General features: G+C 36.0%; 1 protein-coding gene across 9 annotated transcripts in view; it reads right to left on the reverse strand.

The window, feature by feature from the left end:
- The window catches only part of fto (FTO alpha-ketoglutarate dependent dioxygenase), a 231,806-nt gene that overhangs the window by 160,074 nt on the left and 46,443 nt on the right, over positions 1–25,289 (reverse strand). For all 9 annotated transcript variants that reach the window (XR_012383388.1, XR_012383387.1, XM_001345874.9 and 6 more), the window contains exons 4-7: positions 20,286–20,510; positions 15,254–15,333; positions 14,995–15,138; positions 2,817–2,936 (exon numbers count right to left, since the gene is read on the reverse strand). Coding sequence is in view for 7 of the 9 variants with exons in the window: in XM_001345874.9 (XP_001345910.5) it covers positions 2,817–2,936; positions 14,995–15,138; positions 15,254–15,333; positions 20,286–20,510 (569 nt within the window). In the remaining 2 variants the exon portion in view is untranslated. The remainder of the gene's footprint in view (positions 1–2,816; positions 2,937–14,994; positions 15,139–15,253; positions 15,334–20,285; positions 20,511–25,289) is intronic.

Here is a 25,289-nt window from a genome sequence, read left to right on the forward strand (position 1 = left end):
AGGCTTAAAAGTGCCCTTTAAGAATACTAGTATCTTGAAAAATATCAAGTCAAATATTATTTACCGTCATCATGGCAAAGATAAAAGAAATCAGTTATTATAGATGAGTTATAAAAACTATTATGTTTAAAAATATGTTGAAGAAATCTTCTCTACATTCAGCAGAAATTGGGGGGGGATTAACAGGGGAATTAATAATTCAGACTTCAACTGTATGGTCTCGGTGCAACTTAATTGTACAATATACAATAAAATACACAATATGCTTTAAAAGCATAGTAAATGTAAGTATAGTGTCTACTTTAAAAACAGTGAACATAAAATGTCCTTATATTTGTGAAATGTTCTGACGGCCTTCTGAATAACATTTGTAAAACAACAACAAAAAAATATAATAATAATAATAAAAATAATACTAATAATAATAGTTGTTGTTATTTATTTTTTGTTATTATTATTATTATTATTATAATACACAAAGTATTACATTGAAAATATTTTAATACAACTTAGCAAAACTTGTTTAAAGGATAATGGGAAATCATACACATTTATATAATTTATACCGATATTGGATTATTGTTGTGCGTGTCCACTTTTGTCACTAATAAATATTTTACCAAAAAAATTACTAAAAAAAAATAATAATAATAAATAAATAAATAAATAAATAAATAAATATATATATATATATATATATATATATATATATATATATATATATATATATATATATATATATATATATATATATATATATATATATATATATATATATATACTAAATGCTATACACAGAAACTAAAATATACCCTATTACACAGGTGAATGTCAGCACTATTAAACTGTTTCTGGAAACAGAAGGAAAACTGGTATCTCATCTGAGACTGTCTCACCCCTTCTCTCTCTCTTTCTCTCTCTCTCTCTCTCTCTCTCTCTCTCTCTCTCTCTCTCTCTCTCTCTCTCACACACACACAAACACACACACACACAAACACACACACACACACACACACACACACACACACACACACACACACACACACACACACACACTCACACACACTCAAGAGGCTGTCTTTAGCCCCAGCAGCACATTAGATGTGATTACTGCTCAAAGAGCGAAACGGGCAGTGAGAAACAGGCAGACTGTGATGATACAACAGTGCCCCCTACTGAAAGACCCTTTAGCACTGAGAACACAAACACAGGCATAGAGACCAAACACGTGTCAAACAGACAGTTCTGATCAGCTGTGATGGCCTAGATGTAAATAACCACTGTGTGTGTCCAGTACTGAAAGCCTGGATGCTGACCTGCTTAAAGAGGTCAAGTGCGGTCAGAAGGTTTATGACGAGAACAACAACTTCTTGTCCCTTCTTGTTTTCTTTTTTAATTGAATTAAAGGCTGCAGAAAATAACTTTGACCAGTAATTATTACAAGCTACAATATTATGTGGTTTAAATAAATCACATTTTATTTCTTAACTGCAGCGATGTGATTAATTTAAGCCATCTATAAATGCACAACGGAAAATATCAAGCTGCACATCTCCCAACCTCAGTGGAAAAAGTCATTTGATAGGTTTATCTACAGTACATACCTCAAGGTTACTTTCCCAGACACCACAAAGACAGCACCTGTGTTATATTCCTTACATTAAGCAACCGCAGCTAAAATATGAGGATGAAAAGTACAACGTGTTAACTAATACAACTGCTAATGGGGGGGGGGTGTCGCTGGGTCGAACCTCGGCTCAGTTGGCCTTTCTGTGTGGAGTTTGTATGTTCTCTCTGTGTTAGTGTGGGTTTCCTCCGGGTGCTCCGGTTTCACCCACAGTCCAAAGACATGCAATACAGGTGAATTGGGTAAGCTAAATTGGCCGCTGTGTATGAGTGTGTGTGCATGTGTTTGTGGATGTTTCCCAGAGATGGGTTGCGGCTGGAAGGGCATCCATTACGTAAAAACTTGCTGGATAAGTTGGCAATTCATTCCGCTGTGGCGACCTCGGATTAATAAAGGGACTAAGCCGACAAGCAAATGAATGAATGAATAATAATGATAATATTAATAATAATAATAATAATAATAATAAAAGTAATTAAAAATAATAATAATAACAATTATAATAATAATAATAATAATAATTGTAATAACAGTAATAATAACTATAATAATAATAATAATAATAATAATAAAAGTAATAAATAATAATAATAATAATAATAATAAAAATAATAATAATAATAATAATAACAATAATAATAAAAATGATAATAACAAAAATAATAATAACAATAATAATAATAATAATAATAATAATAATAATAATAATAATAATAATAATAATAATAATAATAATAATATAACAATAATAATAACAATAATAATATTAATAATAACAATAATAATAATAATAATAATAATAATAATAATAATAATAATAACAGCAATAATAATAATAATATTCCAGATAAGGATTTTCATTTTTTCAATTATATATACATAAAATGATCATAAAAGAAACTACATATTCAAATGTTCTAATCTCTCATGTACATATTTGTCTGCCTCCCTCATTCTTGTCGTCTGGACGGCCACACACAGAACCTGCACACTTGTTTCACATTCACCACATGAACTGCGGATTTAAATAAATGTAAAATGTGTTAAACAGCGCTGAGGTTACAAGTGGTAGCAGAAAGCAGAATCAAATTAGCCAAAACATTTCATAAACAAACACTGCGACTGGCAAGCTGTGTGTCAGACGCTGAACTGAGCGAAAAATCTGGAGGCCTCACTCCAACTCTCTTACCATTCTCTCCATTTCCTTCCAATCTTTCTCCATCTGCTCCATGGGTTTAGTCCACCAGCTGCAGAATCGAGCGTAACGCCGGCCCTGGAACCAGTACTGCCTCAGCCACTCAAACTCCACCTAAAAGAGCAGCACAGGTCAACATGTTAAAGCTGCAGCCTGTCTCCACACCGCTGGAGACATCACAATGAACTGCAAAAAAATATGAACGTTTCCAATTTTTTCCCAATTTTTTTCTGTCTATTGCTAGTTGGACAGACTGGTACTGTTGTTCTGGCAAAAACTCAAACAATACATTTAATTCATGAAGTGTGAAACTCAGTGGTGGCTCAGTGGTTAGCACAGCCACCTGACAGCAAGAAGGTTTCCTGGTTCAAGTCAGTTGGTATTTCTGTGTGAAGTTCTGTGTGTGAACCGGGTGCTCCGGTTCCAACCCCCCAAACCCCACCCCACCCCCAAGTGCAAAGACATGTGTTATATGTAAATTGAATAAACTACATTGAGCGTAGTGTATGAGTTTGTATGGATGTTTTGCAGTACTGGGTTGCGGCTGGAAGGGCATTCGCTCTGAAAAACCTATGCTGGATAAGTTGGCGGTTAATTTCGCTGTGGCGACGCCTGATGAATAAAGGGAATAAGCCAAAGAAAAATAAATGAATGAATGAATGAATAAATCACACATTTAAGCTAAGCTTTTTAATTAGTCTTGATGCACACAGCACATCAGACACCGATATTTGAATGATTCATAAGAGATATGGATTTGTTCTTGAGATAAAGATTATTTCTTGTTTTTTTTTTTTACTGGTTTTACTGCACCCCGCGAGCTTGTATTAGCATAACTAATTTTGCAAAATAAAAAAAAAAATAAAAAAAAAAAAAACAGAAATAGCCATGCATACAGTAACAGAAGCATTTAAAGGGGACCTATTATGCCCCTCTTTACAAAATGTAAAAAAGTCTCTGATGTCGCAAGAGTGTAAGTGGCAAGTTTGATGAGTAATGTCAGATTTCTAAATAATTAGTTGTGAAAATTATGCTTTACAAATTTCAATGTTGATGATGTGGCAATAAGAAGTTATTGTTATAAGGTGATGATGATGATGATAATGATAACACTACTACTGCTACCACTACTACTACTAATAACAATAATAATACTTTATGATAATAAAGTTATCATTTTTTTATCATTTTTATTCATTGATTGATTGGTTAAGACTGAAAAACAATATCATAATTTAGTAAATAAATGATTTGAACTGTTTCTTTAATGCACACTTGTATGTTGCTTTGGATAAATGAAATGAGTAAATGTAAAATGTAAATAATTAATTTAAATATACCACAGAACAGGGTGACATGAGGCTCAGTGGTTAGCACTGTTGCCTCACAGCAAGAAGATCGCTGGTACGAGTTCTGGCTGGGTAAGTTGGCATTTCTGTGAGGAGTTTGCATTTTCTCCCAGTGTTTGCGTGGGTTTTCTCCGGGTGCTATGGTTTCGGCCACAGTCCAAAGACTCATTCTATAGGTGAACTGAATAAACTTATTGGCTGTAGTGTATCTGTGTGAATGAGGGTGTGTGGCTGTTTCCCAGCACTGGGTTGCAGCTGGAAAGGCATCCGCTGTGTAAAACATATGCTCAATAAGTTGATGGTTCATTCCGCTGATGAACAGGGAGACAAAGGGACTAAGACTGAGGAAAATAAAAGAATTAATAGCACAGAACAGTCATTTTACTTTTTTTAGTTTCTATAAAAATATTCTTTTTAAAATTTAGTTTGAACTCCACACAACACTATTTCTATAAAAATAAGCATATTTCAAAAATCTTAACATTTCTAGTTCGCTACAGAAAACATTATTTAATTGAAAAGTCTATAAAAGCACAATACAAATTCGTCTAAATTTTAAAAACTAAATAAAATAAATGACATCATATTTAGACCTCTTATCATAACATTATAAAGACTAAAAATAGAACAGCTATTGACTAATATTACATAAGCTGTTAGAACACAAATCTGGAACCACCATTCCAAACACAAACAGCAGGCTATTTATATTATTGTTATTACCTGAATATAATGACCACTTAAAAAAAAAAAAGTATTTCCCCTTTGTGCACCAGAAGCTTTTGAAAACTAGCCCAGAAAAGTCCAGTCCTTGAACAAGAGGTCAAACCTGAGCAAACAGCTGACATCTACTTTACAATAACAAGAAAAAAAAAAAAAAAAAAAACAGCAGACAAGTGTGTTTGATAGTCTGTAAAATGTGGTTGTTGGACAAAAATGTTTTGCGCTCCAGTCATTCTTCACAATCCTTTCTCTGGCTTATGTGCACTGTATTATATATCAGCGCTCTGAAACAACAGCAATCCAGACGTCCATCCATTTATCAAACTCTATCCATCCATCAGTGGGCAATTTAGCAGCAGAATAGAGCAGCAGTGGGAACTGAGCTCCAGTCACCTGAGTCACTGAGGAAAGACGTTTGTGTGAGCTGCTGGGAGTGATTTTCACAAACTAAACACCAACGTTAAGGTCATGCTAACAAGGGAACACAGGTAGACACACATACTCCAAGAGGACGATAGATGCAGAACAATCATGCGCACACACATTTGCGCAGAGGTTTGTTTTTAAAAATTGTGGGGACATTCCATAGGTTTACGTTGTGTTTATACTATACAAACTGTATTTTCTATCACCCTCAACCATATTCATAAACCCAAACTTCAAAGCAAACTGCGTACTGTTTAACTTCCTGAAATAAAAACTAATATTGTATGATTTAGAAGCTTTTTGAGAAATTAATTATGTCTTCATATTTCACTAATTTCTTGTAATACTGGTGTCATACTCATGTCATTATACAGATTTGTGCCTTGATATGTCAAAAAAACATATACACACACAGATGCACAGACATTTGTACTACCTACCAAAGCCTTATCCATAATTCCAACAATGCAATGTACTGATAAGTCACCTTCTCCTTGTAATACTCGTGTCATACCCATGCCATAATAAATATTTGTGTCCTAATACTGTATCACAAAAACATGAATGCTCTAAAGAATTAACATATATTTTAGTAAAAGTATTAAAGTTGCAGTCTATAAATAGTTTGTTCCCACAATATTTTCCTTGCCTCAGTCATTTATTCAACAATCACTTTTTCTAAACGTCTATGGATCTCTCTTTATTTTCTTCTTAGGAAAATCTGTAAAATACATTTGTGTTTAATAATATATTTCTTTCTTTCTTTCTCTTCAATGAATTCTGGGACTAGCAAAGTTGGCTGAGTGTTTATTATAAAACCTATAAAAATATATTTTTACTTTCGGACAAATTTGGTGCAGCTATTGTGCTCTTTGTTCACCATTGTGTGCATATTTTGGTGTTTTCTTTATAATTCTATGATATATATATATATTTTTATTTTTTTCATTATAAAAGGTATTGCTGTTTATTTTGGCCGTTAAATGTAAAGTATCATTTGTGTTAAAATAGATATTTTTTAAAAAGTAAAAAAAAAAAAAGTTGTGCACTTTTATTGTCAACCACTATGAGGCACATCAATTAACTCACTTGCATGATTGAAACAGGTTATATATACAGACATTTCAAAGATTGCAAGTATTGTACAAATCTCTACGGCAGGGGTCATCAACCCTGTTCCTGGAGAGCTACCTTCCTGCACATTTCAGTTGCAACCCTGACCAAACACACCTGTTTGTAATTGTCAAGTGCTGCTTTAGGTACTATTAATTGGTTCAGGTGTGTTTGATCAGGGTTGGAACTGAATTCTGCAGGAAGGTAGCTCTCCAGAACCAGGGTTGGTGACCCCTGCTCTACGAGCAACCATCAGCCTGTCCAATACTGTTCACTAAGATTGATTATTAATTTATTTCACCCATTCATTCATTTTCCTTCGGCTTAGTTTCTTATTTACCAGGGGCTGCCACAGCAAAATGAACTACCATCTATTCCAACATATGTTTTATGCAGCGGATGCACTTCCACCCAGTACTGGGAAACACCCATGCATTCTCTCTTAATCATACACACGGCAATTTTTTGTGTTAACCAATTCACCTATAGCACATGTCTTTGGACTGTGGGGGAAATCAGAGCACCAGGAGGAAACTCACACCAACATGAGGAGAACATGCAAACTCCACACTCTAATGCCAACTACCCCAGCTGGGACCCCTACTCTTTTTCGAAGGACATCCTGGGATTTTTAATGACCACAGAGAGTCAGGGTCACGGTTTATCGCTTTATCCAAAATACGGCACTCATTAAGCAGTATAGAGTCGCCTTCGCTATACTGGGGCGTTAGGACCCACACAGACCGCAGGTTGAGCACCCCCTGCTGGCCTCACTAACACTAAACCAGCAATCTTCTTGCTGTGAGATGATAGTGCTAACCAACGAGCCACCATGCTGCACATATGAATTAATTTATTACATTTCAAATCACCAATAAAATCTAGTAAACATCTAGTAAAGAGTTTTGATGCTTAATTCTATGTGCAGTCATAATGTTTGTCATAAGGCAGTATGTTCATTGCAAATCCATTAGAGACAGTACTGGAAACCATTTATGCTCATCAAATTAATTCATTTAGAGCAAAAAGATCATTCGATCTAAAGAAATACAATGTAAGTTGACAAAAAAAAGACAGATGCATGGTATGCACAACTACCAACTGTGTGAGAACAAAAGAAATATAACAAGTAGTGAGTGACACTACTGTAGTGTAACAAACAAAATTAGTCTGGGAAAGGATTTATTAATAAAGTAATAATTCTACATTCGAAAGTACTTAATATTAACAGACCTTACATCAAATCTTTGAGTAATGAGCCCTGGTAAATCACACACATACATAAACACGGGCTGATTTGTGCTCAACATCTTTGCGTCTTTGTGCGACGCTGATCATAACAGTGTCATCACGATAGGAAGGGGATGATGACATCTGCATTTCCTGTTTTCCTGTTTGTTGTTTCGTTTCCTTTGTGTACGTCTGCTGCAACGCAACACCCAAGAGAGACGTAAAGATTTATCACACACGCGGAAAACATCACACCTACACACACACTTCTCTTTCCCCTTCTTCCCGGCTTGCTTCTTTTCCTATTTTACTTCATTGCTTTCATTCTTCATCCCATCAATCTCTCACTTTCCTTCTCTACAGGGAGCAACAGAATCCACTACAGGCTCTCAGCCTTTCTCCTCTGGGAATCTCTCCATCTTTGACTCTTTTGAAGTGATGAGTTAACCCTCCTAAGGATGCTTAATGTAGCCACGTGCACGTGTGTGTATCTGTGTCTGCCCCACATGTAAATGTAAGCACCTCACATTTACCCACCCACAAGCGTTGAACAAAAGCACTGCTCCAAAATGCATTCTCCAAACAACAGGCCCCAGTGAGGCTTAGCTTAGAGTTACAACTACACAACTGACACGCTAACACAACAACCAAAACATGTCTATTGTCACTACTCCAGAAAATACACAACATTTGAACATTTGAAGCTTTTAATCATCTTTTTAAATATCGATCTATATGTTGTTTTCTTACAATTGCTCAGTAAACATGCCAATGATACTGAATAACTTCTTTGGAGAAAATATTATTTTGTTTAGTATTATGTTTATGGAAATTGTGTTCAGATATGGAATAAAGGTTTGTTCAAGTTATGTGAGGGAATGATGATGATGTTAAAATCGTTCTGAATGAAAAGCAACAGCAGTGTTCAGAACACTACCTGTAAAGATGTAGAAATTATATTGTCATATATAACAATTTTTCTTAGCTAGCTAATGTACAGATGCATTGTGTAATGTCTCTGCTTGACGTTAAGCCCTCGTTTAATTATTTAAAGATAAAGACTATTTTGGAAACAATTGGTTTTACCATAGGAATTAAGGATTTACAAAAATACATTGAAGTTATGCAAGGCAGGCAAATTAAAGTAAATTAAAGCGTTACTTTCAGCGTCTTTGTGTTGCCTCCTTTGAAAACGCTGGAGAAAATGATTTGTATTGTGTTTATTATGCTATTACTCTGACTGTAAAGGCAAAAGACACTTGATTAGACTCATAGGTATTTACATTAGATGTCACCTACACTATTGTTGTCTATTGGAAGCAATGCATCAATAGAGCCGCCATTGTAGTACAGGGTATCGCTCCTTTGAAATGAATGCAGGACCAAGCAGCAGTGGAGGACTGGCCATACAGAGCCTTAGAGATGTACACATATGTACATATATCTATGATCAGGAGTTTTCCCAGAGGTCAGTATTCAAATATCTTTTTAAATTACGAAAATTATAATTTTACGTCACTGTTCTATATTGATGGATAAGTGACCGAATGGGCATTGCTGACAAAAAGCGAGTGTTTGTGTGTATGGAAATGTATTATCCTCCCTAGCTGTTAAATTTGATCTAATCCGTGTCCTGAAACACACCCCCTCTCCTGCTTACACTTCTTCTTCTAACGGAGGGAGTGATTAGTTTGAGAATTAATCTCCGTCATGAACAACTTGTTCACCTAGCCAACAATAATACAAGTTTCTGGCACCGCAGCATCAATGCAACAAATACTTGTTTAGCACAAAAGTTTGTAACATACAAAAACGTAAAAAAAAATGAAATCTTACCTATGAAATGTTCTGCCTTTGTGCTTTGTTTTCTTTGTTTGCTCGTTACTACACCCGTACACAGAGCTAAAGTCCAGCTCCTTTAAATTGGCTTTAGTCTTGACGAGTGCGGTTGAATGACATTTGCTCTAGGAGCACATTCATTGTTCAGATGTGCTTATAGATCACTGAGGACACCTATTGGTTTTAACGGAATAACGCACAAACAAAAAGCAAACTTAAAAATAAATCTTTGTCGTTACTCAGTGTACATGCAAAAATATTGTTATATTTATATTTATTGTTAGGGTGCTTTGTGTGAACAGGCCTTTATAGCCAACAATAAACCTTAATAAACAAGCAATTTCTTCTCATAAAAAAATTAAAACAGTTGCGCAGCATAAATTTGTTTCATTTTCTCCACAATTTTTTCAGAATACAGTGATTTTTTTACTTTCACTTTCGAACATCATAAGTAGTGATGTCGATTTAGATTTTTTTGTTATTGCTTTAGAAATAAGTGTATTTCCCAATCAATATCAATTTTAGAATAAAAAAGAGCTGTTTTTTTAATGCAAATATAACTTAACTTATTACTGTGATTCAAAGCACAACTTCATTCCTTCAGACTTCATTGTCACAATTTATCATTCTAATAAACTGATTGTCTGCTACAGTATATTAAGATTATCATAATTAATCACTAATGCTTCTTATTATTATTAAAGCTAAATAAACATTTTATTTTCTCTGCTTGAGTTTTTTGTGGAAAACAATTTATTTTACTATTCAGCATTATATGATAAAATATTATAAAGTATATGATATATATTATAAAATAATATATTGAGAAAGATAAAAACATTTATATTAGATGCAACTTCATATATTAAATATATACGCAGTAAATATTTCTAGCAAATATGATCATGTATTTATGGTGAGGCATATAACAAAACAGAAAAGCCAGGTACAAATATAAACAATCTCTAAAACAGTAAGGACGAAACAAAATCTCACACACTAAGGGGTATATGTTCAACCCCTTGGTACCATGGTTTGGTATTAACAATAGAATGTAGTTTGTAAGTGTATTTTATTTTTAAATCTCACACTGAAATCCATGAACAGGTCCTTTATCTGCTGTGCCGTTAAACCGCACAGCTGACGCTCTCATTCTGCTTCATAAATACCTGTGTTGGCTATCAGTTATAAGCATTGAAACTGGCTTGAACAGGATCATCTTTAGTTGGACTGAGATCAGACACCCAGGGTTCACTTTCACATATGGCCATCTTCAAAGAAATGCTACACTTTGTGTTGGTTCAAACCTACAATCGCTTCAGACCAGTACCGACCGCTGACAGTCTCACTACGGATGCCGGAGGCTACAAATGCTAGCAGCCGCTTTTGTGTCTGTCGTCCCCCCGCACACTGATTGTCTGTCTGTCCTTCTGTGTTGAAAAACCCACACAGCGCCGCAAGCTTTGAGCCAACATGGAGGCCAGTTTCCCGCAGAGCCTGCTTGCAACAGGCACAGACCTGGAAACTATGCGACTGGCATTTAGAGCCAAGCCGTCTGCTGCTGTGAGGTACTGAGACTAAATGCCACCTGCATATGCTGGAGGCAGAATGAGAGAGAGAGAAAGACAGAAACAAAAGGCTTTCAGTGACAGGTGGACAGTCTGTCAGTCTATGTTTCCAGCTGAACGTGGTAGTAACTACTGTAGTGGTCAGGTGTTTATCATGTAGGCCCACAGTTCCTAGCATAAATGAGTAGACCCCTTACAGATCTCTCTTTTAAATTAAAACTGTCAACGGGATGCTATACAAGAATATTTTTGTGCATATACATGAGAAAGCCAAAACTGGAACTAACTTACGATATCATAGTTTAAACTTTAGTTCATGAGTAATGTAGTTGTGAACACAAACAGCATCTCTGAATGCAAGAAGCTCAAAGTTCAATGCAAAGGGAGACATTGGCTGTGTCCGAAACCGCCTACTACTTGGTAGGTACTGCATTTGAATTTAAATGTACTGCTCAGCCGTTAGAAAAGTATGTTCTATACAGTATAAATGTGAAAAGTATAAATGGAATTCAGATGTACTACATTCGCCATTTTGTCATGGTCACGTGACCTACCTGCGTCAGTCGCATCGCTTCACTTCTATTCATTAATTCTTGCACGGGGCATTATGGGATAGCGCAGCGTGCGCACTCCAGATTCTTGCCTAAAGTAGTAAGTCATCCGGGTACTTTTCGCATACTGATTTTCAAATTCTATGAATTCGGACATACTACTCGGCTCGCATATTGATTTTAGCGTACTATATAGTATGGAAGTATGCGGTTTTGGATGCAGCCATTGGCTTTTACAGAGTTACCTTAGCAAAGTCTACAGCAAACGAAGTTTGGGGACTAAAAAAAAATACATCTGGGTTAGTGAGATCACAAACTTCCAAAGGACAAGACACAAAAAGAGAAGTGCTTGCAGTTTAATTTTAATTATGTTCCAGAGAATTTTAAAAATATATAACTAGCATTTGACAAAGGACAGCTTACATAATCTCTCCCAGTTCAGTACTGGATTTGGCTAAAAACTCTTCAAAGAAGGAGCAGCTCCAACCGCTGCAAACACCTACAATCTTCACCAGCGCTGCAGGGTCTCTCTATGTGGTCGCTTTAAGTGTTCTACATCTTAAATAACTCGTAAAAGATATGTGAATGTTTCATATTACTTACACATGCTTATTCCGAATATATAAGACACTTGTCAAAATTTAGTTTAGAGAGCAAGCGTTCAGCTGTGTCCTCTTCATATTATGTCTAATTCAGGCTCACATTGACATGGATGCACTAACTGGCTTTCGGACAAACTGGGAAAAAAATATTTGTTGTTTTCATATTAGCATAGCAGCTGTAAATAATCAGAATAATGTATATGAAAAAATATTGTGATTTTCTGCAAATGAAGCATGAGCACACATTGCTTAGCATCTTTTAAACATAACCAAGCCTTAAAAATACACTCTGGACCACTCATTTAAGATCACGGTGCACCCCAATGAATATATTATGAAAAAATAATTTTAAAATAACTTATTAATAAAATGGGAAAATTGAAATGTGCTTTAAATATTGTATTTAATTTTTGCAATACCTCATTTGAATTTAAATGCATTATTTCTCTATTCCAAAAGATGCTAGGTGACCAAACTAATATTTTATTAAACATAACTGTTTAATAAAATATTTTGTTTTATTGTACCAATATACATTGTCGATACACGCTGAAAAAAAGGATAAAAACATTCTTATTGACATACTGCTGTAGCCTATCCCCTATAGATGAAATGGGTAAAGGTTTCTAGACATCTCTAAAACATCACTATTAAGACTAGCAATCAATTTCAGCAGTGCACTCTCGAGTCTAGCACTGCTGTGACTCAATCAATAGAGGCCTGTTTGTGCTGTTTGCTTGGTAAACCCACATATGCACATCTGGTCAAACAAATAAGCCTTATATGTGGGTCAAAGATGAAAAGAAGTTTTAAAGCATCAAGACAATAAATGTGTAATGCAGCTTTAAATACTGTTCATATGTTAGAATATGTCTTTTGATTTTTCACTATCGCCAACATATCATTCCCACATCACAGCCCCAAAATTTTATACAGCTGTAGTCTGAAATCTTTAAATTTTGCAATCATCTTTCTATCTACTTTGATTTACCCATTTGTCTCCAAGCACTTTTCAGTTACATAAAATACAATATAATTAAGCAAGAGAAATTTTTTTACATATTTCAATAAATACAGGTTAGAATAAGCATGTTGTTTCATTTTTTACATTATTATATATTGTTATGCTGAATGATAATGGGACATTAGTTCACCCATATATTGACATTATTCTGTTCAGTTAAATGCAATGGGTGGGTTTCTATGAATGTGCCTTTATTAAGTGAATTTTCAGAAATTGCATGCTTAATAACAATAATATACAAATTTAAAATATTATTTCCAAAATCCAAATCAAGTTTGCAATTTGCCAAAATGTCATAGGAAATGCATTTAAACTAAATAAACAAAAAACATAGCTATAGATACTTTAAGCAAAATATATATAGATCGTTCTTAAGCAAAACCGTTCTGTTCTGGTTAAAAAATGTACACAAAAACAAAATGTGCATAAATCCAAACTATTAATGCAAAACTTGGATGCACAAGCAATTTAGACAGGACACGAAATACTATAATTACATGGATTCAGAAGACATGGAATCACGAGTTTGGCTGTCACATCATGCCACAATTGATGATAACTGTGAAATATAAACAAAAAAAAAGAGATATTCTTTATAATGCACCTTTATAAATAAAATAAACATCAGTAACTAGTAAACATTCCAACATAATGCAGTACTATAGGTGGCATAGATATTATGCAACAAAATAAAATTAAGGAAAAGATGAAGACAAAGAAAACAATGAAGATGTTTCATTGTAAGGCTACTACTATTGAAGAAAAAAATTAAAGAAATATGTCAATTTTGGCAACAATAACAGTTTGAGTTTGTGTCTATGTGAAGTTTCAGTATCCTTGGGTCTACTCTCAATGTAAACAAAAGTTCATCTTGGACAATGTACCTGTTGAAAAAAAGTCTGTCATACAGGTTTGAAACAAGATGTGAGAGAGCAAACCAAAGCAGAAGCAACTCATCTATGCTACATATGTTCTAGCTATCTCTAGTAGCTACAATAACCGTCTAAATCCACAGCAAGGCAAGTTGAAGAATTTTAAAAAGACCCTGCAGGCCCAAACCCTTGGGCGTGAGAGAAATAGAGAAACAAAAACAGAGGAAATCATCTCTTTTCCAACAACCTCTTCTTCTGACCCTCCATATAGCAACACCAGCCCTAAACGCACAGGTAAACATTCACCTTTATCAGCATCAATAGACTAACACAGTCTATTACTCCAACACACAGCAGATCCTCTGCAGATCCCACCATCAGGGGCTGCTTATACCGCATTCTCTACGCAGTCCAGCACACCAAACAAGAGCTGGATGCTGAGCTCTGCTAGAACAGCATGCTGGGATAAAAAACCTGTATCAATAATAAATAACATAATAATACATCATTTAAGAACACACACAGGCCCTGGTGGGCAGTTTCAACAAAATAGCCTCAATCAGGTCAGAGTGTTGAGGTCGGTAACCTCCGGGGAGGCTGGAGCCCCAGGCTTTGGTGTATATATATTTATATAATTCGAAGGGGTTTTTAAGGTGCCGAGTGGTAATCCAGGTGAGTTGGGGGTTCAACGGAGACCTACGCAAGGCCACACTGATGGTCTGGCCCACTGGAACGGCTATTGTTTGAGCTTTGAAAAATTAATGGCAAAGTACAACCTTTAAAAAACCTCTGAGCAACCTCATCTGTTACGGCCCGAGACGTGCGCTTGGGATTTGGTTTTCCATTGCTGCAAACACTCGTGTTCTCATACACACCTCGTTGTGGATATCCTCAATGCGTTGGAGGATGGAGGGCAGGAGGGAAATCAGGCTCTTGGCGTTCTTCTCGGGGTCGCTGTGTAAATTCTCCAAGGCCTCAGAGCAACGTTTCTGTATGTAGTCCAGTGTACCCGTACAACACTGAAGAAACATGACTGATATTAGTGTGGGGTGTTTAAGTGTAAGGCAAAAATAGAGAGATTTTGGTTAAGAACTTTGTAGAAGTTGGAGGTAGAACTGAAGCGATGACACTCACCTGTGCGACTCTGTGAGTTGAGCTGAATCTAGCTGTGTCACCAGCCAGTACACAGTGCTGATGTGTCCGGTTCAGATCATCTGTGCATACAATGCAACAGCCACATACACACACACACACAATGATTAGAAACAAAAACATTAAGAACAACAACATTCTGCCATCACTTTTTTCACCCTCATGTTGTGCATTTATCATTGGATGACACATTAAGACAGTTTAGGCAAATGAAAAAAAAGGTTTGACTCAAAGGTTTGAAACATGTAAAGGCTGAGTAAATAGTGACAGAATTGTGATTTTTGGGAGAACTATCCCTTTAATTCTTGTGGAATGGTACATTATGGTAGAGACATACAAGAATGAAACCTCAAGCCAATTTGTGCATCAGTAACTACATTTAATCGTTGTAAGCATTGTTCACAGATCACATAAAACAAACCTAAATTATATTCATCTAAAGACATTTCTTTTCTGAAGATAAACACAGTTCTTATGGTTTTAGGAAGACATATTCGTATGTAAATGATCACAAATTTGTTTTAATATTATTAATTTATTCATTTTGTTTTTGGCTTAGTCCCTTTATTAATTTGGGGTCGCCACAGCGGAATGAACCACCAACTTATTCAGCACGTTTTTACACAGCGGATGCCCTTCCAGCTGTAACACATCACTGGGAAACATCTATTCACACCCATTCACGCACATACACTACAGACAATTTAGCCTGCCCAATTCACCTGTTGTTTTAATATTAATATAGGATAAACTAACTCTTAAGGTCTTTAAAACATTTAAGCAAAAAAATAATAATAATATAAGAGAGAACTTCTATTCAAAATCAAAACAAACTGAAGTCTGGTTCATTAAGTTTCAGAGTTTGCAACAGCAAGACCTTTTGTTATCCTTTTAGATTTTGAAAAGAAACGTGCCCAGCACATAAAGTTATAGACAAAAGTATTAGCATTCCAGTCAAATTCAATTATTTAAAAATAATGCTGTTTAACAGGGAGAACATATTTTCAGCTTTATGAGTTAATCTATCATAACTAATTTCTTTAGTTTATATTTTACTAGTTATTTTTCAAGAGTCTGGTATTCAGCTTAAAGTGCACATAGGGGCAATGAGGAGGACAAATGGGTTAATAACATCAATCAATCCAAGACAAAAATACTTTTAATATTATCTTTTAAATTCATATTTTAATAGGAAGCCATACAATATTATGTGTGCATAAATATTAGATTAGTTAGTACTGAAGCCAAATGTGGACAAAATAACTTATGTTAACGGTCCAAAAAGTAGTACACCCAAATTTATATGTTATAGAAAAATATTAAATACAATAAAGAAAAAAAAAGAGGAAAAATCAAGAGAAGCAAAAACAATTGTTGAAATTTTGTAGTTTGTAATTTATTTATTAATTTATTTTTGCAATATTTTGCTTGAATTTAATTATAATATCTATAATTTTTAAAAAAAGTTTTGTTGACTAAAATGTTATTTTAATAAATCTATCTGTTCAATAAATCTGTTATGTTTGAATGAACCAAAATACATAGCGTATAATCACTGAGAAATTGATACAAGTATTAATTTTCAAAATGGGGAGTATTCTATTATGCTGAGCACTTTACACTGAATAATGGCCTTGCTCTGTTGAGTTGGAGGGAAAAAAAAATTAAAAGACAATTTATATTTCACATGCAGTAGGGCTAATGTTTTTGTCTTCAACTATATTGAAATGTTAATGTAAACACAACTTGGAGCAGTGTACATGGCTGTTCAGATATTTTGATACATGTTCAATAGCAAATATACCAGGATAGTGCACTCATATTGCTGTGAACAGGGGAAAGTGCAATGTGCAATATGACCACTCCAAGGTGGCTAATATAATGCAAGTTCACCCTTCTAAATAAAAGAGTCAACTGGCAACTGGTAAAGTCATTGCATCACTGAAACTGCCAATAGCTATCTGAGATTTAAGTTTAGAACTATACTGTATATACTTGTACACACAGGCAATATAAACCAGAAATATACACTTTACTCACAATAAAAACACTAGCACAACAATGTTCATGTTAAATTTTGCTGTGGTTTTGAAATTTGCCATTTAAAATGAGTAAGTTTGGTCACAGTCTTTGAAGATTTTACTATTACCTCATTCAGACAGATACAAGTGGGTCTTGCATGCCCAAAATAGCAGCCTGGAAATGCTAGAAATCAGCAAAACTGACTTTCGTTGAAAGCCACTTTGATGCAGTGTGTCCCATTAAAATCAATGGATTCACAGCATTGTCTGATGTAGGCAGCATATACTAGTGTGAGCACAAAAATAACGCTTTCATTTTCTCTGTACTCTGTATTATTCCTCCCCGTCACATAAAATTGCTTTTAAAACAACAGATATCTAATAACATTCCTCATCTCTCAACCTAGACTCACTCACGGCATCAGCATGAATCATGGGTCATAGCAAATTCTCCTAATAAATATTTATCGTTATTCTCTCGATGATAGGTGGCTGATGTGCTTGAGTTAAAAGTGGGCTTTCAAATCTATTGGGTCAAAACCTCTGCTTAGCTCTGTTCTGTCCCTGGAGCATTCGGCTAAGAAAATCTTATTAGCTGCTGGGCCCGGTGTCGGTCCAACATATTGTTCCCCGCTACACAGCCCCAAATTCCATTTCTGAAAATCTGCTGATTAGATTTGCACACAGCAGTCTTAGGCATCAGCGGATGGAGAGGAAGAGCTCTGACAATGTTAGAGAATGATGGTAAAGCTGAATATATGTTATTTTTTAAACACCTTCCTCCGTCTCCCACTTTGGTTACGTTAATTCTTACCTTTTAACTCCGGTTTCCATCATTAAATTTAATCTATATCGTCTTTAGAATCCTTTTTTGTTGTGCTGGTTGAAAGTCTCCTCACATTTCAAAAGTAATGATTAAAGTAAATTATCTAAATGTGTTTTTATGTATTTTTATATTCTGGATGAGGCATAAGATTAAAAAATGTTCATTTAATTAAATATTGTCGGGCCAACAATTCCCATAATTAGATAAGTAGCCCAAACTGTCTGTTGGCAAATGTACATTTGTACAACTGCACACCTCTGTTCATGAAAATCCTGCCATTTCCTGCCATTTGTGCGTACACGCATGCCATGCAAACGTCATGTGCACACGAGATGAGAGAGAGTGGTAAAAACAAATGCTGAATCAAAATTTTGAAAATCCTGATGTAACTGAATCAATACCACGGCTAAATAATTTCTTTTAGACAGGTAATGTTATGTTGTAAAACACTTTTAGTCAAGCTGATGTAGATTGGGTTGTTACAAATGGATTATTTGCACAGAAGTGTTGTTCAGCCACTGAAATCCTCCGGGGAATGATTTACTGTATGTGTATATTATTCGTTTTATCCTTTCATTTACCTTCTTTTTTACTTCCTGTCATTTTGTGTAACCATATACACTGTAAAAAATGTCTGTGATTTCAACAGTAAAAAAAATTCTCTAAAAATGCTAAATAAATAAATGAATAAATAAAAAAATAAATAAAAAAATAAATAAATAAAATGACTTTTTATATCACTCATTCATTCATTTTCTTTTCGGCTAAGTCCCTTTATTAACCAGTTAATAATTTTTATCAATAAATTAATATTAACTTATTCAGCATATGTTTTACACAGCAGATACCCTTCCAGCTGCAACCCAACACTAGGAAACACCCATACACTCTTGCGCACACTCACATACTGTACACTACAGACAATTTTGCTTACCTAATTCACCTGTGCCATGTCTTTGGACTGTGGGGAAAACCGGAGCACCCGGAGAAAACCCACGCAAACATGAGGAGAACATGTAAACTCCACACAGAAATGGCACCTGATTCAGCCGGGCTCGAACCAGCGTATCATAACTTGCATAATTTTTAACTGGGTATTTTACATTTCTAAAGTATTTTTAACCAACCACAGCTGCCACATTTACAAACATTAGGGATTTTTTTTTTCACGGTGTATTAATTTTGTTTTCACTTCCCAATTTATTTGTTTTCATGTCCTTCTTCGCTTCTTTTTATCATTCCTTTATTCTTTTCTATTTTACTTCGCTTTACTGCCTTTGAACCATCTGATTTGATGTTTGAGTTTCTAACCTACAGCTTCTTCAGAGAATGTAAGGCTGCTTAAAGACTTTACATCCATTTTATATCCATTTTCTTTTTATCCAAAAGACTTTATATCCATTTAGTAGTAGCTTTGTACTTAAAAAGTAAAAATAAAAGAACTGACTAATTCAGCTAGAAGACATAGTATCATTAACAGTTCATGAGCCCAGTTTCCCAGTCACACTTTCACCCTCTTACTACACCCAGAAAACCCATTATGACCCATTATGTTTATACTACTTTAGCTTTTCATTTAAAGTCGCTTCACAAGACTGAGAGCCCCATTAGGCAGGTATAAATAACACTCAGTTAAGAGCAGTCAGCAACAAAGAGGCCCAACTGTTGGAAAGCCCAGATGAAAACGTCTAAACAGAGACGATAAAACCGTGTGCCATCGGGGGAAGCATTAGTCATGCTTGTACACAGAAATCGGGAAATAAATAGTGTCCTTATCAAGGTCATGAGACACTCTTTATAGGATATTTAGAGTAGGGAGTTTGTACGTCTGTGGGGTCGCAGACGGGGGGCATCTGTTGAAGCCATCAGTAATAAAAGTCTGATTTACTGATTCTCCCTCTCAGTCCTGCTCTCAGACAGGGGTCACGTCGCATCATAAAATAACATTTGGTTTTCTTAACCTCTCTTATACACATGATAAGGACCGTGTGGAAACAAATCCTATGGAAACAGACACACACATGTATATAAAAGCATGTCGATGTGCACGTCCTCTGGGAAAGATAATTCCTGGTCTAATGCACTTCAACATGACCGAGACGGTCCAATCCGCTTTACACAAGCACATGAGTCTACCGTTTTTGGATACAGATGAATGATTGTGTACCTGTCATATAGTAGCAGTCTCCAGATTGGAGAGGCAAAGCCAGACCTGGTGTGTGGATGTCCCAGGCCACCTTCAAACCAACTCGCCAACACGTCTTCTCTTTCTCCACGTCCTCCTTCACCGAGGCTTCTCCTTCTTTCTTCACTTCTTCTGTACTTGTTCCTTCACCTTTGGCCTCTCTTTCTTTTTCTTTGCTCTTTCCCTCCCCGTCTTTCTCAGTAACTCCTGTAATCAAAGATGCTGAAATTTAGAGCAGGGATGTTCTAAAACATTTCCAAACAATACCAATAATCTGTGAGTGTTTAATTAAGATGTAATCTATCGTTTCGCTCAATATGGTAGTATTTGGCGTGTGAGGTAGGCATAACAGCAAGACATTTGTACACAACATTTGTGTTTGTAAGACAAGAATGGGTGTTGGTCAACATTTTTAGAACAACTTTGACTAACAAAAGGTTTTGATCCACTTCAAAGGTAGCCTCTGCTCCATTCACACCCCTAAACGTCATTCCCATTTGGGTCACAGCACAAATCCAAATCCTCCAGTTCTACTTCAAACTGAAGATTCTGGCATGGGAGGCAAGAGTGCTAGCAAAGATTCTAAATTTGATAGACAAGAACTATGTTTAAGTTCTGTTTTTATTATATCCATCTTCTTTCAAAATTGAAGCCATTTCTATCCTTGAAGAAACTTAAACTAGCTATGAATGCATTTGCAACATCTCGACGTGACTACTGCAATTCTTTGTATGTTGGTGTTTCTCAGTCCTGTGCGTCTCAATTTACAGTAGTTCAGACTACAGCAGCTTGACTTCTTAATGAAAAATGCAAATATCAGTTCATCAAACATATTTTAATATCACTCCACTGGCAGCCAATTAAAGTCCCAATGAACCGGAAGCTGCAATTGTTCTTTTTTTATATTGGGATGCAGTTCCTAATGAAGCAGAATTTTCAATAAGCAAACAGTTCTTAGTTCTTGCTTTTTCTTGCTTGTTTTTTCTACAGCAGGCTGAATGGATGTAATAAAAGTAGGAATTTTATTCAGAAAGATCAGGAAACGGGTTTTAAAAAGAGTTATTCAGACATAACAGACTCCTCCTCCTTAGCATTTCTGTTTGTTGTCAAATATTTCAGCCACGCCCATTACCTCAAAATCATGTGATATGATAAATTAACTGAAAACAAACAGGAAGTGCATATCCAGATTCAATTCAAGATTAGAAAGGCAAACCATGTTTGTTTTTTTTCATAATGTCATGCACAAATGAATTGTTCACCACAAAACTGGCAATATGAGCTAACAGAATCAATATGGTTAGTTTTGATTTCTTGGGGACTTTAAGTATAGAATTGACATCAATTTGCTGACAATAATCTCTTCACAATTAAGCCTGAGAGTACTCAACAGAGCCTTTACAGGCCTAAGCAACATCTAAATCACTTAGATTTATTGACTCAAAAATTTTGCAAGTTTATAAGACAAAAACTATAGGAGATCTTGCTTTTTCTGTAGCAAGCTCAAAACTATATAATAGTCTTGCATTTTGTATTATGCCTCATTTACACTAGCAGCTAATTTGTAGCTGCCTGTTGCTCTGAGTGGCGATCTGCTGCAAACGCAGGCCTGTGTAGGTCTACAGCATGGCCTATGTAGGTCTACATCTGGCCTCTAAGCGCGCTGAGAGAGAAAAACGTGAGCTCTACTGATGCTCCAATTAGCTGGATTCTCAACTTTGCTGTGTTGCTCAACATGCCCACCTGGTCGCCAACCGTCGCTGTCGCATGTATAGACAGAGGTCGCCTAAAGTCGCTAACACTCTGTTGAAATGAACAGTACCTTGTCGCTTTGCCACTGTGAGTCGCTCGCAATGTGAATGAGGCTTTCCAATGCCCTATCCTTGCCGATTTTAAGTCCCTGCTTAAAACTTCTTTATTTTGCATGGCGTTTAATATTACTTATGTTTATTGTTTTGTGATTACAGCATGTGTTATGATTGTTTTACGAACTCCATGTTTACAGGTTTGTGTTTTATTGGTTTTTACAGTATTTGTTTGTTGTGTTTTAAATTTGTTTTCCATATTTTAAGACACTTCAGTCATCTTCGGGTTGACTTAAATTGTGCAATATGAATAGAATTATATTGTATTATATCTGGGTTACAGCACTAAATATAATCTCTCTAGACCTACTTGAACCACTTGCAATGGGATTCAAATCAGAATCTCTTGCAAGAAAGGTGGGCATACTAACAAGGACAGTACAGACAGTTCTAGTATCAATCACCAGTCACCTGTTTAGGCCAGGTGAGTGAGGTTTACCTGCACAACTCTTAAGAGCAGGCTTCTGTGACATTCAGATGCCTAAACCTCACTCTCACTGCACTGCTTCTACTCGCCCCAATCTGAGAGGGATTCAAACTACGGTTTTCAGCATGAGAGGCTGGAGGGCTCAATTTTAGAATTATAAGTGAATGTAAGCACTATTATAGTTGTTGCGCTGTAAGTTACTTTTAATAAAATGTCTGAGTTGTCACTAATATACGTCAATCAACTTCCACAAAAAATCTGAGTTAATCAAAAAACAATGAAAAAGCCCCCAAAAAGAAATAAACGTTGAAAATGTAACCTAGGAGAGACAGAAAAATGTTTAGAGAGGGCAGGCTGACACCTATCAGTGAAATCAATACTAAAGCGCTCTTGGAAGCTTGAGCCCTGAGCAAGGCTTTCTCTGCGCTCAGCAGGGCTAAATAGTAACTTAATTTCAGCCTGTGCTTTCTGACACAGCTCTCAAAGGGCCATCTGCAGCTAACACAGCAGTGGCGGAAAAGATTCCTTCAAAAAAACACTTCAAAATCACAGTGGCATGAACCAATGCCTGTTAGAAAAGGAAATGAGCTGGATCTAGTCAGTGTTGGATGAAGAGCTGAACAGATTTGTCACTGTGCGGCTCCCCCCCACCCCACCCGCCAGAGACTATTGAGGATACTGCACGCCGCAGCACGGCCAACATGCTCTATAAACCCATCACAGATGTGTTAAAAGGTGCAGGCGTCAAGAAAAACCTCTCCTTCAAAGCATGTTCAGGTGAAACACGAATCTATACAACCCACAGATGTTATCCAAAGGGACAATAAAAAATAAAACCCATTCATGCTCACACACAAAGCAACAAATAAATGATGTACAAAGTGAAATTCCTCTGAGCAACAATCTGTTTCAGCTGGTCTGCACCATTTCATAGCGGTTTCTCTAAAGTGAAGGCAACATTTTGTGCGATGCTCTGCACGGGTGCGTACGCGCTGCAAAAGCGTTCCATCAGGGGAGTCTCTCTGAAGTCTGGAACCGAGGGGTCAATTTTACCTCCAAAAGAACAGCTGCGAAATAATTCCACACAAACTGACACATTCACACACAAAAACACACACACAGGCCATTCATGCACTGTTTGAAGCGGGCCCTGGGGAGGTCAAAGGTCAAATCGGTCAGTAAGAGATTGGTGAAACAGAGCTCGTGAGGCAGGTGGTTCTGGTTAGCGCACCACGCTCTGTTCTGTCGAACTGACACACACACGCACACAGCTGCATGCTAAGCTGTTAGCCTGACGTGAAGAGAGACTGATGTCCAGAAAAAAAACTTCTCTAGTGAGATTCGTGTGAAATATGGAAGATCTGGCTCCTTCCCCATGGAACAAGTTCATACAATGACTGCATGAGCACATTCAGTGAAGGATGGTTTTGAACTGGCTGGTGTCATAATAAATGTTTAGGTTCTCAGCAGTGGTGAGCTAGGAAAAAAGATGAAGGATTATTTGAAATGAAACAAAAATGAGTTGCACGTGAAAACTTTTAAAAAGGGATAGTTCACTAAAAAACTGAAAAAAAAAAAATCATCAACCCCACTGAAAGTGCAAAAGAACATTCTGCAATTTCAAGATCCACAGAAGAAAGAAAATCAGTGCAATAATTAAAAAAGTACATGAATGTTTTCATTTTCCTTTCATTATCTGCTCGGTGAGACAATGCAATTCTGAAACTATTAATGTAAGCCTATAAAGTTTTAATCTGTATATTTCAGCGAGCAATAATTATTTATTAATAATTAAAAATATGATCATGAACGTTCCAAGGTGTACAGTATGTTTTATGGTGGAATACTGTTCATGTACTGTAAACAAGTATGATGGATGGATGGATGGATGGATGGATGGATGGATGGATGGATGGATGGATGGATGGATGGATGGATGGATGGATGGATGGATGGATGGATGGATGGATGGATGGATGGATGGATGGAAGGATGGAGATTTATTACGACATAATATTTGTATTTTTGTTTTGGGCAACTGACAAAATACAGAGGCCACTTAGGCCCAATCCCAATTCTACCCCTTAGCCCTTCCTCTTCCCCTCACATGAAGGGGTATGGGTGTCCCAATTCTCTTTATCTTGAGGGCATAGGGCTAAGGGAAAGGGCTAGATAGGCCTCGAAAAAGAGATTTTTCAGGACGACACTCGAAACCAAGGGGGAAGAAATTTTCCCAGAATACAGCAGCCACAACAGCTGCATAGCTGCTCCCAGAAGTCAGGAGATGCACAAATTAGTATTTTTTGTCATTAATATGATTTTTTTTACTACAAACAAACACATGTTTTAATACATTCATAACGGCGTTCGTATTTTACCATCATGCTTTAAAAAAATGCTAAATTTCGCTATGTATAATCCATAATAATAAGTCATACCTCTGCATAACTGTATGTATAGCAGTCCCACAATATTCTTGTACTCTATGACATGATAACCCTGTCAAAAAAGTCTAGTGGCTGAGAATGACCTATTTATAGTGTCATAATATTAATGTTTTCTTCTGTTTACATAGATGAATATGGCCAGGGTGTAAATGCACAGTACATTTACGAGCTCATTGCCACATTAGATCATTATGATAACATGACATCGTTGCCTTAACATAAATACCAAAAAATAACATAACTGGAA

The sequence above is a fragment of the Danio rerio genome, chromosome 7, assembly GCF_049306965.1.
Source record: "Danio rerio strain Tuebingen ecotype United States chromosome 7, GRCz12tu, whole genome shotgun sequence".
In the NCBI taxonomy this organism is placed as follows: domain Eukaryota; kingdom Metazoa; phylum Chordata; class Actinopteri; order Cypriniformes; family Danionidae; genus Danio; species Danio rerio.